Source organism: Rhagoletis zephyria, unplaced genomic scaffold, assembly GCF_001687245.7.
Source record: "Rhagoletis zephyria isolate East Lansing unplaced genomic scaffold, Rhagoletis_zephyria_1.1 Rzeph_scaffold_01691, whole genome shotgun sequence".
Taxonomy (NCBI): domain Eukaryota; kingdom Metazoa; phylum Arthropoda; class Insecta; order Diptera; family Tephritidae; genus Rhagoletis; species Rhagoletis zephyria.
In genome coordinates this window covers 50,163-64,895 of record NW_016158775.1, presented here as the reverse complement: position 1 = coordinate 64,895, position 14,733 = coordinate 50,163, and the positions used below count along the sequence as shown (strand labels likewise).

The window sequence follows — 14,733 nt, the reverse complement described above, 5'->3', positions numbered from 1 at the left end:
TCGCGTATCAACAAAATGCAAAACCGCGTATGTGAGGTTGCATTAATTATTTTCTAGAGAGTAAAAACATTCATATTTCAAAATGGTTCTCTTTTTTATAAAGCAATCGCATTTCTGGCTAGTATATTTCAAAATGAATGGATAAGGATCGAGCCAAGAGCTTGTGTGAGCAAATCCAAATTTTGACAGCAAATGTTAGTTACGCGGTTGTATATTTATTAGGAAATTTGGTAGTTTTAACAAACTCACCCGGAAAAATAGTCCGGGCGATCTCGGACTAGTGAGAAACAAAAATCACCCTCCCAACGTGGCTCTCAACAGCAAGAGAGCTAGCAAATGAAACACAAAATGGGCACTTTCGGGCACCCGTGGGCGAGAAAAAAAACAAACCTAAATCAACTTTTGGGAAGCTCATTCATTAAGACGAAGGGGTACTTTAACTTTAGTCCGATGTTGGATGAAGAAGAGATAGACCTATAAAAAGTTATAGAAAAACCATCAGAACGACGAGCTGAATCGGTTTAGTAAAGTGCCGCATTTAGATGGCTAAAATTGTGAAATTTTTTTAGTTACTTATAAATAAATCATACAAGACCTACTGAGAAAATCATCAAGATGGGCGCTCTATAATATTTATCTAACTCGCCAGATATATTTAAAAGTTGTTGTGATATGACTCTTGCATTTAAGAAGCGTTCCATTGAACTAAATTAAACTGAATAGAGAGCATAGCTTATTCAGGGGCAACAGCTGTGCTATTTGGCGTAAGTAGGTGTTATTGTTGAGATGTTTGCATATTTTAATCCAGTCTCAGTAAATATTTATGGGTTAAACTGCAATTCATGCTTGATCAACTTATTGATTTATGGCAAGCATTTGTTTATCCAAATCTGCAAAATATTGCATTTATACACATACAGAAAATTAATAAATATGAAATTTTATTAATTTAGAATTACTGTTCCAACAGTTGTATAATTTTGTTGTAACGAAATTTTTTGGATAAAATGATTGCCTTTTTTGGGCGGAAAACACGGAAAAACACATTTTCATTTGACAGCTCAATGTAAGTGTTTAATCCAAATATTTTTCCTGAACTTTTCATCTCAACAGCTTTAAAATGCCGTGACATTTGTTCTCGCAGATGCAGATGAAAGTTTCTAATGAGAACAAAATAAGAACGAAAGGATCGAGAACGTTTTCAAGGAAGATCAAATACGAACAAAAGTCTGGGGAACGTTCTGGTAGAGAAAAAAACGAGAACAGAAGTTTTGAGAACTTAATGGGCCTCCGCACACTGGATTGCTCAGTCCGCCCAAAACCAGTTTTGTGTGGATAAGAGGGGGAAGAGAGTCCGAGTTTACCACGCTCATTTCAGTCCGCGAAAATCGCGGATTGACGGTGGACTGACACGCACACATAGATAACACGTTTTCTATTTCGTTTTGTTTGCATGTGCCACATGCACTAACACAATCATGCGTAGTTCATGCCCTGCAGTAAATCGCTCTAGTTCAGAACTAGCGCAGAACTAGCTCTTTAAGAGGCGGTACTGGTTCTCGATCTATCCCAACGCAATGCTTTTAACTGTCTCTTTTTACATGGCGATGTCCTACGAAGTGGAAATTGCCACCTCTGCAGAACTTTCGAACTAGTTCTGAACTGGTTCTGTTTTCGACAGTTCGGGGACAATAAGTTTTCTATCAGAAAATATTTTAAAACTAGATTACTGGATATTTTTCTTTTCTGAACTGTTCCCATTTTGGACAGATCTGCGACAATAAGTTTTTTTATGAACAAAATTTTGATTATTAGATTTTTTGATATTTTTTAATTTTTTCTGTTCTTTTACAGATTGCATTTTATTTATTTTTTTTATTTTATTTATATTAAATTTGATCATTTCTCTTCAATTTTTTAGCGGCACTAACAATTTAAATTTATTACATCTGGAAATCACAACTGCATCCACCGCGATTTGAACTCGCGACCAACGATATTAGAGTCGGAGGTCTTCCCGCTGAGCTATTGTAGTGTTGTTCGAGAAGTGAGAATTTGTGCATTTACTCCTCAACAGAGCGCAACTAGCACACCAAAAGTTTTAACTGTCCCTCTCTGCAGCCGTTTTGCACTAGTTCAGAGATAGTTCTGAAATGTATAGGGCGGAACTAGCGCTTTAACAGACTGTCTCTAAATTTTACTGCAGGGTGTATACAAAACTGAAACCTGTTTTCCGACTGCCCAATCCAGTGTGCGTTCGAGTGGTGGACTGCTCAGTCCGACTGAGCAGGATAGTGTACTCAAGTTATCAAAACTAGCTAACATCATATTCTGATTATTCGAATAAAAACCTACAAAAATTTACTATTATTGGTGAGTTATTCAATTTTTGTAGGGCTGTATTTTTTTCTTAAAAACGTCGAAACTCAGATCTGTCGAATTAAAAAATAATAGCCCCCTTTTTTTGTATTTCCCTGCAAAAATTTTTCCGAGTTCTGGACTTTAAAGGGCTTTTTTCTTTCAGTGAAAAATATATAAAATGATGCATTTAAAGGACACGCATTTTCATAGCAAAAAACTCGATGGTCTGCCGTTACCTGGCGAGGTGCGCCTGCTTTTATGATACGGTCTAAGTTGTTCTTGGTATCAAACTCAGAAACCAAGAGTCTTTACTAAAATGTATGAAGGTTAGAAAACATGATTTACTAACTTCAATGCACACTCACGAAGGTCTAAAAGTGTCTCTACCAGGCATTGAAATGGTTTTCTATTTCTGCGATAAAATTTAACCGTTATGTTATGACTTTTTTTTTATCTATAATAATCGTTATTTTTGGAATTTTTGCGGTCATACCATAAACGTTATTTTCAGATTTGATTTTTTAGATCATGAAAGAAACGCAGTCTCCATTATAACGGTTAAAAATTATCGATATAAATCATAAAATAACGATTAAATTTGACCGAAAATATAAAATATATAAATTTAACGATTATTCTTGATCCAAAAAAAAATAAATAAAATATAACGAATTTACAATGATCTAAAAATAAAAATCTAAATATTTAACGGTTATTTTCGGTCTCAAGGTTACACAATAAATTTTTAATATAAATTTTTTTGCGGTTAAAGAAAGTTGTGAGGCATGCTTTTTAACAAGATTTTCATTTAAAATATTAACTAAATACTTTAATATTTTTTTAATTTTCCAGATATACCGATAGAAGAATACAGCAAATGCAACTGATGGCCGAAAGCTGTGCACAAAGATTCAGAAAAATATGCAAAGTGAGTCCTGGCTGCTTGCAGCAATGCAATGGGGTTGCAAGAACGGTGTATTTTTGTCTCAGACTCTACAAGCACGTATTTCTTATAAATTGTTGGATCAATTTTTATAAAAATATTTCTAGAACAAATGAAAGTTGTGAGACGCCATTTTTCAAATTTTTTCATTCATGTATGTACATTAGACTGCATCACAAAAAAAAATTGCGGTCTTTCCACCGGGATTACAAAATCTATTATATTTTAAGACGTCCANTAAGAACGGTGTTCTTATAAATTGTTGGATCAATTTTTATAAAAATATTTCTACAACAAATGAAAGTTGTGAGACGCCTTTTTTGACATTTTTTCATTCATGTATGTACATTAGACTGCATCACAAAAAAAAAAATGCGGTCTTTCCACCGGGATTACAAAATCTATTATATTTTAAGACGTCCACCAAAATATTTGGGAAAAATATTAAGATTTAAGCGAGCTGGACCGATTTGAAAATACCTCCAAAAATGGAGGTTTTTATGAATAAAAATAGTTTCTTAAAGAACTTTTTGAAAAAAGCCCCCTGAGATGATGAAACAAATTAGGCTTAAAAATTCTGCATAAAAATATTTAAAAATCTTATCAACGGAATCGTAGTAATGAGATTTTTGATGCTGTTTTTTTTACTTTTTTCAATGATTGATTTTCGAAAAACTTAAGTAACTGGGCCAAAACTATTCTCATTTAGACTTATGGGATCTCGGTAGAAGGGTATTTTCCCACTATTTTTATTTATGTGCAAAAAAGTCATTCGTGTCCCAGTCTTTTTTTTTTTTTAAATACCAACACATCTTAATTCAACTTTGCATGATATTCGTTCATCCTACCTTTCTCTTTCCTCCTTTGAATGAGTTTATTAACAAAGAAATAAAAAGGGTGAGAAAATACCTTTCCAATGATATCTTACAAGTCTAAATCGGGAGAGTTATTCAAGTATTTCTTATACCAATCTTTGAAAAAAGTTAAAAACAGCATCAAAAATCTCATTTTACGATTTCGGTCAAAATTTTTTTTTAATTTTTTTAAAATATTTTTATGCAAATTTTTTAAGCTTAAACCGTTTTGTCATTTGGGGGGATTTTTTCAAAAAAAAATCTTTAAGAAACTATTTTTATTCATAAAAAGCTCCATCTTTGGAGGTATTTTCAAATCGGTCCAGCTCACTTAAATCTTAATCAGGGCTGTCATGGAATCCAATTGTTGTCGGAATTGGATATGAAAACGACAAAAAAATTATTTTGGTGTCATGAAATCCAATGTTATCGGTTTTATGTTCAAANCAAATAGTTTGGTGGACGTCTTAAAATATAATAGATTTTATAATTCCGATGGAAAAACAGTACCGATTTTTTTTTTTGTATGGGGAGTGATGCAGTCTAATGTACATATGTACATACACATACATATATTTGAGATGAGATTATGTTTTCAATTTCTTATAAGCAAAAATTTTCATTATAAATCTATTACATTACAATAAATTTGGAGCACATTTTTACCGCCTGACTAACATATTTTATAATACTAACTGTTTCAGCTAATTAAAATATTTAGCAGAAAAAAAAATAAAAAAAATTGTAAAAATTGTTTTTGTTTTGCTTTATAACTTTTAAGAATATTCGTTCACATGGAATTCGCGATAGGGCCGATTAATGTTATTCATTAAAAACAAAAACAAAACATTAGGCCGGTAAAAGACATTTTATGTTACATATTCTTCAAAACAAAAACAACGCCACAGTTAAAAATGTGAAACACCACCAACTGTCGTTAAGACTAGATAAACAAAATACTCGTTTTGAAATATTTAAATTAAGATTTCTTACGATTTCTATATGTACGTTATATTAGAAGAATTAATGTATTTACACGTGGATCACACACATACATACAAATACGTATATGTACATATATAAGTATGTATGAGTATGGGTTCGCTAATGCAAGATTTTGCAAATCGATGAATGTGCCATATGCAGGCACGAGTATATTGGCTAACTAATACTAAACACTACACCTATTGTTTATTAAAACACGATAGTGGTAGTAGATTCAGGATTACTCAGCTAACAAAGTTCACAGCGGCTATAAAAAGCGATCAACATTTCGAAGATCGCCGTAGTTGCTGCATAGTTGACGGCAGTTATAGGAACTTTTACGTTAAAAAGTTGAAAAGCGCTGAAAATTCGTTTAAATGTGAAAGTGATATTTTGTTAAACCCGTGATTTTTATATAAATTTATAGCGAATTCGATATACAGCAGCAAAAGAGGACAAAATGGTATGTGTACATAAAAAATAAAAATATTTTAAAATATGAAACAGAAGGATTAAATCGTTAAAATCGAACTACGAAACTTTGTTCGAAATTATTGGCAAGCTCCCGCGACACTCGCAGTATGTATATGTATCCCGTGAATATATATGTATAAAAGGAATTACATATATTGCTCTGTGAAATTTTTTGGTTAACGAAATAGTTTTACGGACAGGCGTCTATGGTCCCACCCATAACTAGGATATCGGCGCAGACAGCACTCAAGTCTCTTTTAATTTCTTTCAGTCAACCAGACTGACTCATTTCGGACTTCGTTGGAGTCATAAATTCTTAGTTCAACAAAAGCAACCAAATTCATTTAGAATTAAAAGTTTAGCAACAATCAGAATTATAAAAAATATTTGTTTTTACGACTCAGAGAGCGTCATATTTCAGACTCTAAAGCTTGGACTCCTTACTCGTAACTTGGACTTATATTGGCGTGCCCTTCTAAGGGAAATATGTTCTGTATGGGCTCTTTTTTGACCTCATAATGAGGGTTATGACTTAGAATTCAGAGACTTTTCTGACTCTAAAATNATAAAAGTTTAGCAACAATCAGAATTATAAAAAATATTTGTTTTTACGACTCAGAGAGCGTCATATTTCAGACTCTAAAACTTGGACTCCTTACTCGTAACTTGGACTTATATTGGCGTGCCCTTCTAAGAAGGGAAATATATTCTGTATGGGCTCTTTTTTGAGCTCATAATGAGGGTTATGACTTAGAATTCAGAGACTTTTCTGACTCTAAAATGAGCCCCAATGTTTATAGGATAGTTACCTAGTTGAATTCTCGTAGACTACTTTCAAAATTTTACTGGTGGACACCATGCTGCTATATTTCTACCATATTCCCAAAACTCGTCAAAAAATGTGAAGCTTAGATCTCACAATGGAAATTTAGGTCGCGGGTAAGTTCGGAGTGGTAATAGGCGACATACACGGTGCGTCTCGACCCGCGAGTCATTTGTATACGTATTGACTCGCCTTCGACTACACACAGTTGAATCATTCAGAGTTAGGTCGGTGTAACTAACACATATCTATTTTCTCAAACACACCCAAACCGACTCGCAAGTCAGACGCATGGTATATGCCGCATATAAACACAAAAAAATGAAAAACAAAAAGACAATAGTATATTTTTGTTCTATTTAGAGATAGAACGGAGTAATATTCTTAGTGACATGGGAGCGTGAGGTAAATATTGAGGCTAAAAAACTGAGTTATATTAAATATTAATTTAGTTGAAGATCGCTCTTTCTTTTTTAAGTCGCAAAAGAGGAAACCAAAATTGTTTGCTCTTGAATTAAGTTATAGTGAGGAGGAAGATGGAAATTTTATTCCTCAGTGAGGAAATTTTGCGAACTCTGTCTTAAAATATACTACTCAAAAAAATTAAGGTAGGTTTTAAAAAATATGACGGTTTAACTGAACAAATTGTTGTTCACTCCGGTGGACCAAATCAAAACAAAAAGTTTGCCAAATTATTTCTTCGCGCTATCGGTTAGGATTGCTTGAGAACCTTTGCTACTAAAAAAAATTCAGCTAAAAATCTGAAAATTAGAATCTTAATGCTTCAAAGTGTCTTTTTTTGATTCACTGAAATACAGCCTGTTAAAAATCACCAAAAAATTCGGATTTTTTTTTTATCCCTAAATTTTTTTAGCATTGTATGTTCTATCTGCCTTCATTTATCGGTAAAGCCAAGCCAACATTTTGTTCGAAACCAGATAAATTGTCGGGAACCCTCACTTACAGCTTGTGAACCTCCATTTTCTCAACGCCTAACTAGACCCCCATCTAGTCTCCCAAGGACCTTTGGGAAACACTGCTTTAAAGAGAAAATGGCCTTACTCGAGATAAGTTGTTTTATCAAAATGTCACAAATTTGTATGCATGTATGTATATATGTATATAACGGAAAAATGGAAGCTGGAAATCAGTGTTGCCACAAAGATTTTTTATACCAAAACTCTAAAAAAAATTACCAAACTCAGAAAAAAAATTACCAAATTTTTATGAACATAACAGTTGAACACATTTAAAACACGAGCTATGTGCCACCGCCGTCAAACTATTATTCCACGTATTTATATGTAGATATATAATTATTTTGGCGGTGACAGAGCTACACCACGACTTTGGTTGTGGGCAGCTTAGATGTATTTATATTTTCCGAGCGACAGACAAACTTTTACAGCTGTGGTCGTCGTTTTCAATGTGTTCAGACTATGACAATTCACAAAATATTTTTAAAACATAACACAAAAATCGCCCAGAGAATTACAAACATTTAAAAGGTGTTTAACATATAGTCTTTTACGTAAAGTTCCTTACACAACTTAAAACGAAAATATGAATTAGAACATGAAACAGTAAAGTATCGATAAACGATAGATAAAATTTACTTTCACAGTTTTATGAGGGCGTCACATTCGTATTTAATTGCAAAATTGTAATTAGTACTGTAAAGTTATTTTCCTTCACCATTGGTTCCAGCAGGTAAAAATGTTCCAAGAACCTGTTTTCTGGGGCTGTAGGGCTTGTGGTCGAGCCGCCATATTAGGAAAAATTTGTGCTTTCTTTAAATAGCTATATTGCGCACTCATACTTAAAGCAAATTTTTTGTTATGTGCAATTGTAAGAAGGTTAAAAGTTCTAAATTTTTATAAGTCATAAGTTAGTATAAAAAACTTAAAAGACTTATGTTGAACAAATTACCAAATTGAAAAAAAAATATACCAAATAAACCAAAAAAATATATAATTTACTCTTTATTCGTAAATTTTTTTAATTTATTAATTGTTGTTATTTAGTCTGTAAGATTTTGGAATCATAGAAATAAATTACCAAATTCGTCCTAAAAAGAAGAAAATTACCAGTTTTGGTAAAAAACTAACAAAGCGGCAACGCTGCTTGAAATATCGGCATAAAAGGTTTAACAGAATTCGCCAAGTTCAAGTTACTAAAACTTTTAATAAATGTAAGTGCAATTTTCATTTTCAAAAGAGACAAGATATTTTCACCCAATAGTCATATCTTTAAAAATTAACCAATTCATTTCCCACGATTTTTTTTCATTAAAAAAGCTAAATGAGAAACAAAATAGCTTTAAAAATATCGCTAAACTGCTTTACGAAAATGAATTGGCTTGTATTATTAAGATCTTTGCAAAGATTTTGAAAATTTTTAATATAAATCTGAGATTTAAAACCCCTAACAGTTTAATTTTTCTATATCTTTTGATCATTTTTTGCAGAAAAAAGTGTGCAACATAAATTTTTTCATGAAAAACGCGAAAGTTTGAACTCGGTCCAGGTTATGAATGACGCGGCACCGAAATATTTGGTATAACACTTTAAAATTTTTATTCAACGTTAGGCATTTATCTATGACGTTTCTGAATTTTTGGCAACAGTAACATTTTTCCAAAATTCGGAAAAAATGGACATACATACATATAAAAAATGAGGGCTCTATGCGAACCCAGCGATCTATATAAATCTTACTGTAAAGCTTAGTTATGGATTACTAACTTCCCATGTTTAAAATGCAGAATTTAACAACTTTTTCGTATGTTTTCTTTTTTTTTTCCTAGACCTCATATACCGACAAAGGACCAAAGGTGCGTAGAAATAAAAAGTATAGCCTCAAGCATATCGCCACCTAATGGTGAAAAGGTGCAAGTCCTTTTTTGTTTCTAAAATTTAGTTTTTGATGCAGAATGGCAGGTAATACGAAACTACATCGATTTTTCGTCTCTCCTTAGGTGACGATATGCAATTTTTTGTCGTAATTTTATTTTTAATATTTTTGTACGTAAACTTTTCAGCCGAAATTCGGCAAATTTCTAAGTTTCGATCATCTGACCTTCTATGTGGGCAATGCCAAACAGGCAGCCAGCTACTATACGACACGATTCGGTTTCACACATGTAGGTTATCGGGGTCTCGAGACGGGCAATCGTCGGCTAGCTAGTCACGCTGTAAAACAAAATCGCATAATCTTCGTGTTTGTATCTGCCTACAAACCCGCCGATGCGGAGCATGGTGATCATTTGGTTAAACATGGTGATGGTGTAAAAGATGTGGCCTTTGAGGTTGAAGATTTGGATGGAATTTTCAAGTATGCAAAAGAACGTGGTGCTGAAGTAGTGCGGGATGTTTGGGAAGAAACAGATGAATATGGAAGCGTACGATTCGCCACCATTAAAACGGTGAGTGTGAAAGCTTGAACAAAATAAAAAAAAAATTGAAAAATTATTCCCAGCCCCTCTATAATTTGAGATTTTAATCTTTCGTTGATATTTGTTCAATCCCCAGTACGGCGACAGTACTCATACATTCGTCGATCGTACTAAATACAATGGCAAATTTCTGCCTGGCTTCATAACACCCGCGCCCGACAATCTACTTAAAGGTTTGCCGCCCACAAAACTTGACTTCATCGACCACGTCGTTGGTAATCAACCTGATTTGCAGATGGAGAGCGTGGCTGCTTGGTATGAACGCGTTTTGCAATTCCATCGTTTTTGGTCAGTCGATGATTCTCAAATACACACTGATTACTCTGCACTGCGTTCCATTGTTATGGCCAACTATGAGGAGAACGTAAAGATGCCCATCAATGAACCAGCAAAAGGCAAGAAGAAATCACAAATTCAAGAGTATGTGGAATACTATGGTGGTGCAGGTGTACAGCATATTGCACTCAACACCAGCGATATTATAACAGCGGTGCGTAATTTACGTACCCGGGGCTTAGAATTTCTAAAAATACCAAGTTCCTACTATGACATTTTGGAAGCGAATTTGAAGAATAGTCGTACAAAGATCAAAGAAGATATGGAGCTATTGAAAGAGTTAAATATTTTAATAGATTACGACGAAGATGGGTATTTGCTGCAAATCTTCACAAAAAATATGCAAGATAGACCAACCTTGTTCATAGAGGTCATTCAGCGACACAATCACAATGTGAGTATAGAAGCATTTTTAGTTGAACCAACATGTGTAGTAGGTACAAACATATCTATGTTTATTTAATACAAAGTACATATATTCATAAATAAATGGGTTTAAACAGACTTGATTTGATGCAAAGGTTCATTAACTAAAGGTGTATACTAATAATGGCTATTTCCAGTATTACTTTGCTTCGTTAAAAAATAAAGAACTTTCTTAAAATAAAGTTAAATTGATGCATATTGAATGTACCTTACTTTTTGCTAGAATCGTCCACATGTATCCTTAATTTAAATTTTTGTTCTTATTTTGACTGTGATTTATTATTTTTTTTTTCAAGGGTTTTGGCGCTGGCAACTTCAAGTCCCTGTTCACGGCAATTGAGATCGAACAGGCAAAACGTGGCAATTTATAGAATTCAGTATCATATGCATACATACACGCTAATCCTTAAGTAAAAAAAAAATATGCATAGAAATTTAATATAGAATATATTTTTACATTGGTAATGCAAAATAATAAAACAAAAATTCTAAATCACCTATTGGAATTATTATGTAGTTTATATCACGATTTATCGCCATAACGCTTGCGATGCAAACATGGATCCACAAGTAGTGTTTTATTGCGTGGATCACTATCGGAAAACGATGGCATTAATGGGTTCCAGTAATCTGGCGGCGTAACTGGTATACAATCTTTCGTAGTGCGATGGAGTGTGCAACGGCGCAGATGTGCCTCGATTTCTGCCAGGCTCATATTGCTGCCCATAAAGTCGATATACTAAAAAAATACCAAGGGATAATATATTAATGTGTGTTCTTATGTATTTTCCCTAAATAGTTTAAATATAAAAAGTAAAAATTACTTTTTGACACTCATCACATTCTATATTGAAATGTTCTTTTATTGATATTTTCGCTGCAGGTAGCTGCGAAGGACGTGGCTTAATGTCGAGTTTGGTTTCGCATTCCAATTTTGTTGTGGACGATTTATCTGCCATATCCTCTTCTTCCTCCTCTTCCCATTCGGCTAACATAGCCGCAGCCAATTCCCTAGTTGACTTTTCTTGTTTAACTTTTACATTTGCAGTTTTTTCATGATTCACTATCGCATTTCTTGTACCCTTTTTAGTTTGCATCTTATTTTCTAGCACCTGTTCATTGTCATCTGACTCGTCTAAGCATATTATTGGCGGTGCTGTAGGCGTTATAGCCAAAATACTTTCGGACTTTTCTGTTTCGTGTGGCAATGGTTGCAAAAATATTCCATTAATGGACTTTTGGCATCGCTCTTTCACTGCAGTTTTAGCCTTTATTGATTTAGTGCACTGATCGTCTTCGTCATCACTGCTAAAGTGGAATATGTCGGCCGTTTCACTGGAAAATGACGGAAAATCTAATTTTTGTTTGCTAAAGGTATCAGCAGGTAATGTAGGAGACAGTGATAACTTCTGTGCGTCCTCTGCATATTCTGGTGTGGTAAGAACGCTTTCCTAGTGGGTGAGAATTTAAGGTTTATTAAACCAAAAGTTGTACATACTATAGATATATTATAAGCTGACTCTTAGCTTACATTTCGAAATTTATTTGCCCTCAACGGCACTATTTGCGTTAACCGCGATTGCTTCAATTTGCGTTCTCCACTTTTATTTAGCGATAAAAGGGCGCGCTTGCGCTGTATATCGTCCATACCGGTAGATACTCGTTTTACAGCAGCTTTACGCTCTGCCCCTTTCGGGCCTTTCCCCAACCAATCGGAACGTTTTGCTTGCAGCTTTCCTTTATTCTTCCACAGTCTACTATGGACATCATCTTCACTCTCTTCGCAATTGTGTTCACGCAGATTGTGTTCTCGCATGTCACTAAGCAAAGCTTTGCCAACGCGACCACGCGCCTTTAAAAATCCTAAGGCGCTTTTATTTTCGTTATTAGTTTTTAGTTTACAAGTTGGCGAAGTGTTGTGCTGGAAAATACTATCCATTGGAATGGATAGTCGAGTCGGACTATTTAATTGCTCTGTTGCAGCGACTATTTCTTCCCGATGCTGTGCTGGACTTAAAACGCAAGAGGCATCAATTTGTAATTGTTCACTATCCATTGCCATATTCAGAAATGCGGGCGAACCATCACTAATGGTAGTTCGATCCACATCAGACTCCTTTGGAGTCCTAATTTCTGTGATACCTAATAGCTCATCTTTTACGTTATTCCGATCTTCCGGCGTGTATGGCGCAAGTTGATTTTCGGATGACTTTTGTGGCTTATTTTTCTCCTGCGTAATCTTTTTTACTTCAGTTTGCAAACGTTTGCAGTCTTTATCCAGTTGTTCACATCTATCACGTTCTTTAATGCAACTATTTTGCAAAGCTATAGAAATTTAGTGAAATTAGTAAATTGTTTATTGCACCATCATGCAATTACCTACCATGAACATAGCCAGTGAATTCTTGCATGATCGATTCACATTTCTTCACATATAAATCAACCCAACCCCTATCCGTTAAGTCGAAATCCAGTCTAGCTGGTGGCATTGATATAATTATTTATGGAATGTTTCTCACACAAAATTAAAATAAATAAGAAACTGAATGCAGTAAATGCACTTGTCCAAAGAAAGAAAATTTGGAGCTTTGGCCGCACTTTGTGGTATTGCCAGATTCTTGAAATTTCTACAATCAGCTGCTTTTGACATAAACAGCAAGTTAGGGGGCCCGGCTGGAAATGTGAGGTTTCCTCAAAGAAAAAGTTGGTTTTAAATAAAAAGTTTATAGAAATAAAATACTTGTTTGAAAAATGGCGCATCTACGCGAATCGGCCGACAAGGCTCTAAAGATGTTACGTGCATTACCTCGTGTTCAACTTAGCAATATACGCCCAAATCCAAACTCCAAGAAACCTGTAAGTGTTTAATGGAAAAAATTAAAACAATAAATAAATGTTAACATTTTTAACATAAATACTGTAGACGAAACGTGGACGTGCTCAACACAGTGGTGATAAACACGGCGCTGGAAATAAGGGTTCAGGACAGCGTCAGAATTATATGCGCCTTGGTTACGAAACAGGCAACAATCCCTTCTATTTGCGCTTCCCCTATGAACCATATTACAAGGGCCACCACGTGCGTCGTCAATACCCACCAATATCACTATTACAGCTGCAAGTGTTGGTGGACACGAACCGCATCGATTCAAAACAACCCATCGACATTACAACATTGTGTAATACAGGACTCTTACAATTGCAGCCCGCAAGCATGGAATATGGTTTTCAGCTAACCGATGAAGGCATAGATCGTTTCAAAGCAAAAATCTGTATTGAAGTACAGCATGCAAAAGAGTCTGTGATAGCTGCAATTGAACGAAATGGTGGTGTCATACGAACGGCTTATTATGACCCCAGAAGTCTGCAGGTAAGGCAATATGATACATATGTGTTTTATGACCATGTAATAAGCTTTATTATTATTTCCTTTCTGATAAAAAGATGCTGGTTAATCCAAAAAAATGGTTTGAGAAAGGTGTTCCTATTCCAAAGCGTTTGCTNGATACGAACGGCTTATTATGACCCCAGAAGTCTGCAGGTAAGGCAATATGATACATACATATGTGTTTTATGACCATGTAATAAGCTTTATTATTTCCTTTCTGATAAAAGATGCTGGTGAATCCAAAAAAATGGTTTGAGAAAGGTGTTCCTATTCCAAAGCGTTTGCTACCACCACAAGATGCCGTCGAGTACTATGTATCAGCTAAAAATCGTGGCTATCTCGCCGACCCCGAACAAATAAGTAAAGAGCGCTTGGTACTAGCACAAAAGTATGGATATGAACTACCGCGTATTGAAGATGATCCCGATTATGAAATGTTGATAAGCCAAAAAGATGCCCGACAAATATTCTATGGATTGGAACCTGGATGGGTGATAGGCCTCACAGACAAGATTATTGTTAAGTCAAAGGGCTTCCCCGAAGAACAAGCCAACTCTGAAAAAAGGCGCGAGGATAACGATGCCAAAGCAAGTTAGATTAGTCTTTAGCATGTGCAAATCGTTTTGTTCGCAGTAAAAATAAAAAATCTTGCTGTAATTGTGTTTTCTTTTAACAAAAAGGAGTATATTA

The 14,733-nt window shown here is 34.6% G+C and overlaps 3 protein-coding genes across 4 annotated transcripts; 2 read left to right on the top strand and 1 right to left on the bottom strand.

Annotated features, from left to right (window-relative positions):
• The first annotated feature begins 5,439 nt into the window (after positions 1 to 5,439).
• On the top strand, positions 5,440 to 11,065 carry Hpd (4-hydroxyphenylpyruvate dioxygenase). The gene is made up of 5 exons (XM_017618700.1): positions 5,440 to 5,605; positions 9,246 to 9,272; positions 9,480 to 9,863; positions 9,970 to 10,623; positions 10,952 to 11,065. The coding sequence occupies exons 1-5, from the start codon at positions 5,603 to 5,605 to the stop codon at positions 11,024 to 11,026; spliced, it is 1,143 nt and encodes a 380-aa protein (XP_017474189.1). The 5' UTR covers positions 5,440 to 5,602; the 3' UTR covers positions 11,027 to 11,065.
• CtIP (CTBP-interacting protein) lies at positions 10,663 to 13,166 on the bottom strand. 2 transcript variants are annotated; one of them, XM_017618698.1, is made up of 5 exons: positions 13,039 to 13,166; positions 12,187 to 12,980; positions 11,480 to 12,106; positions 11,153 to 11,394; positions 10,663 to 11,060 (listed from the first exon to the last, which is right to left on the bottom strand). In XM_017618698.1, the coding sequence occupies exons 1-4, from the start codon at positions 13,142 to 13,144 to the stop codon at positions 11,179 to 11,181; spliced, it is 1,743 nt and encodes a 580-aa protein (XP_017474187.1). In that variant the 5' UTR covers positions 13,145 to 13,166; the 3' UTR covers positions 10,663 to 11,060; positions 11,153 to 11,178. The 2 variants fall into 2 exon arrangements, with proteins under 2 accessions (XP_017474187.1, XP_017474188.1); XM_017618699.1 differs by lacking the exon at positions 10,663 to 11,060 and having other exon boundaries at positions 11,086 to 11,394.
• Positions 13,167 to 13,282: 116 nt separating this feature from the next.
• mRpL15 (mitochondrial ribosomal protein L15) lies at positions 13,283 to 14,700 on the top strand. Its single transcript, XM_017618715.1, has 3 exons — positions 13,283 to 13,511; positions 13,579 to 14,025; positions 14,271 to 14,700. The coding sequence occupies exons 1-3, from the start codon at positions 13,407 to 13,409 to the stop codon at positions 14,637 to 14,639; spliced, it is 921 nt and encodes a 306-aa protein (XP_017474204.1). The 5' UTR covers positions 13,283 to 13,406; the 3' UTR covers positions 14,640 to 14,700.
• Positions 14,701 to 14,733: the final 33 nt, after the last annotated feature.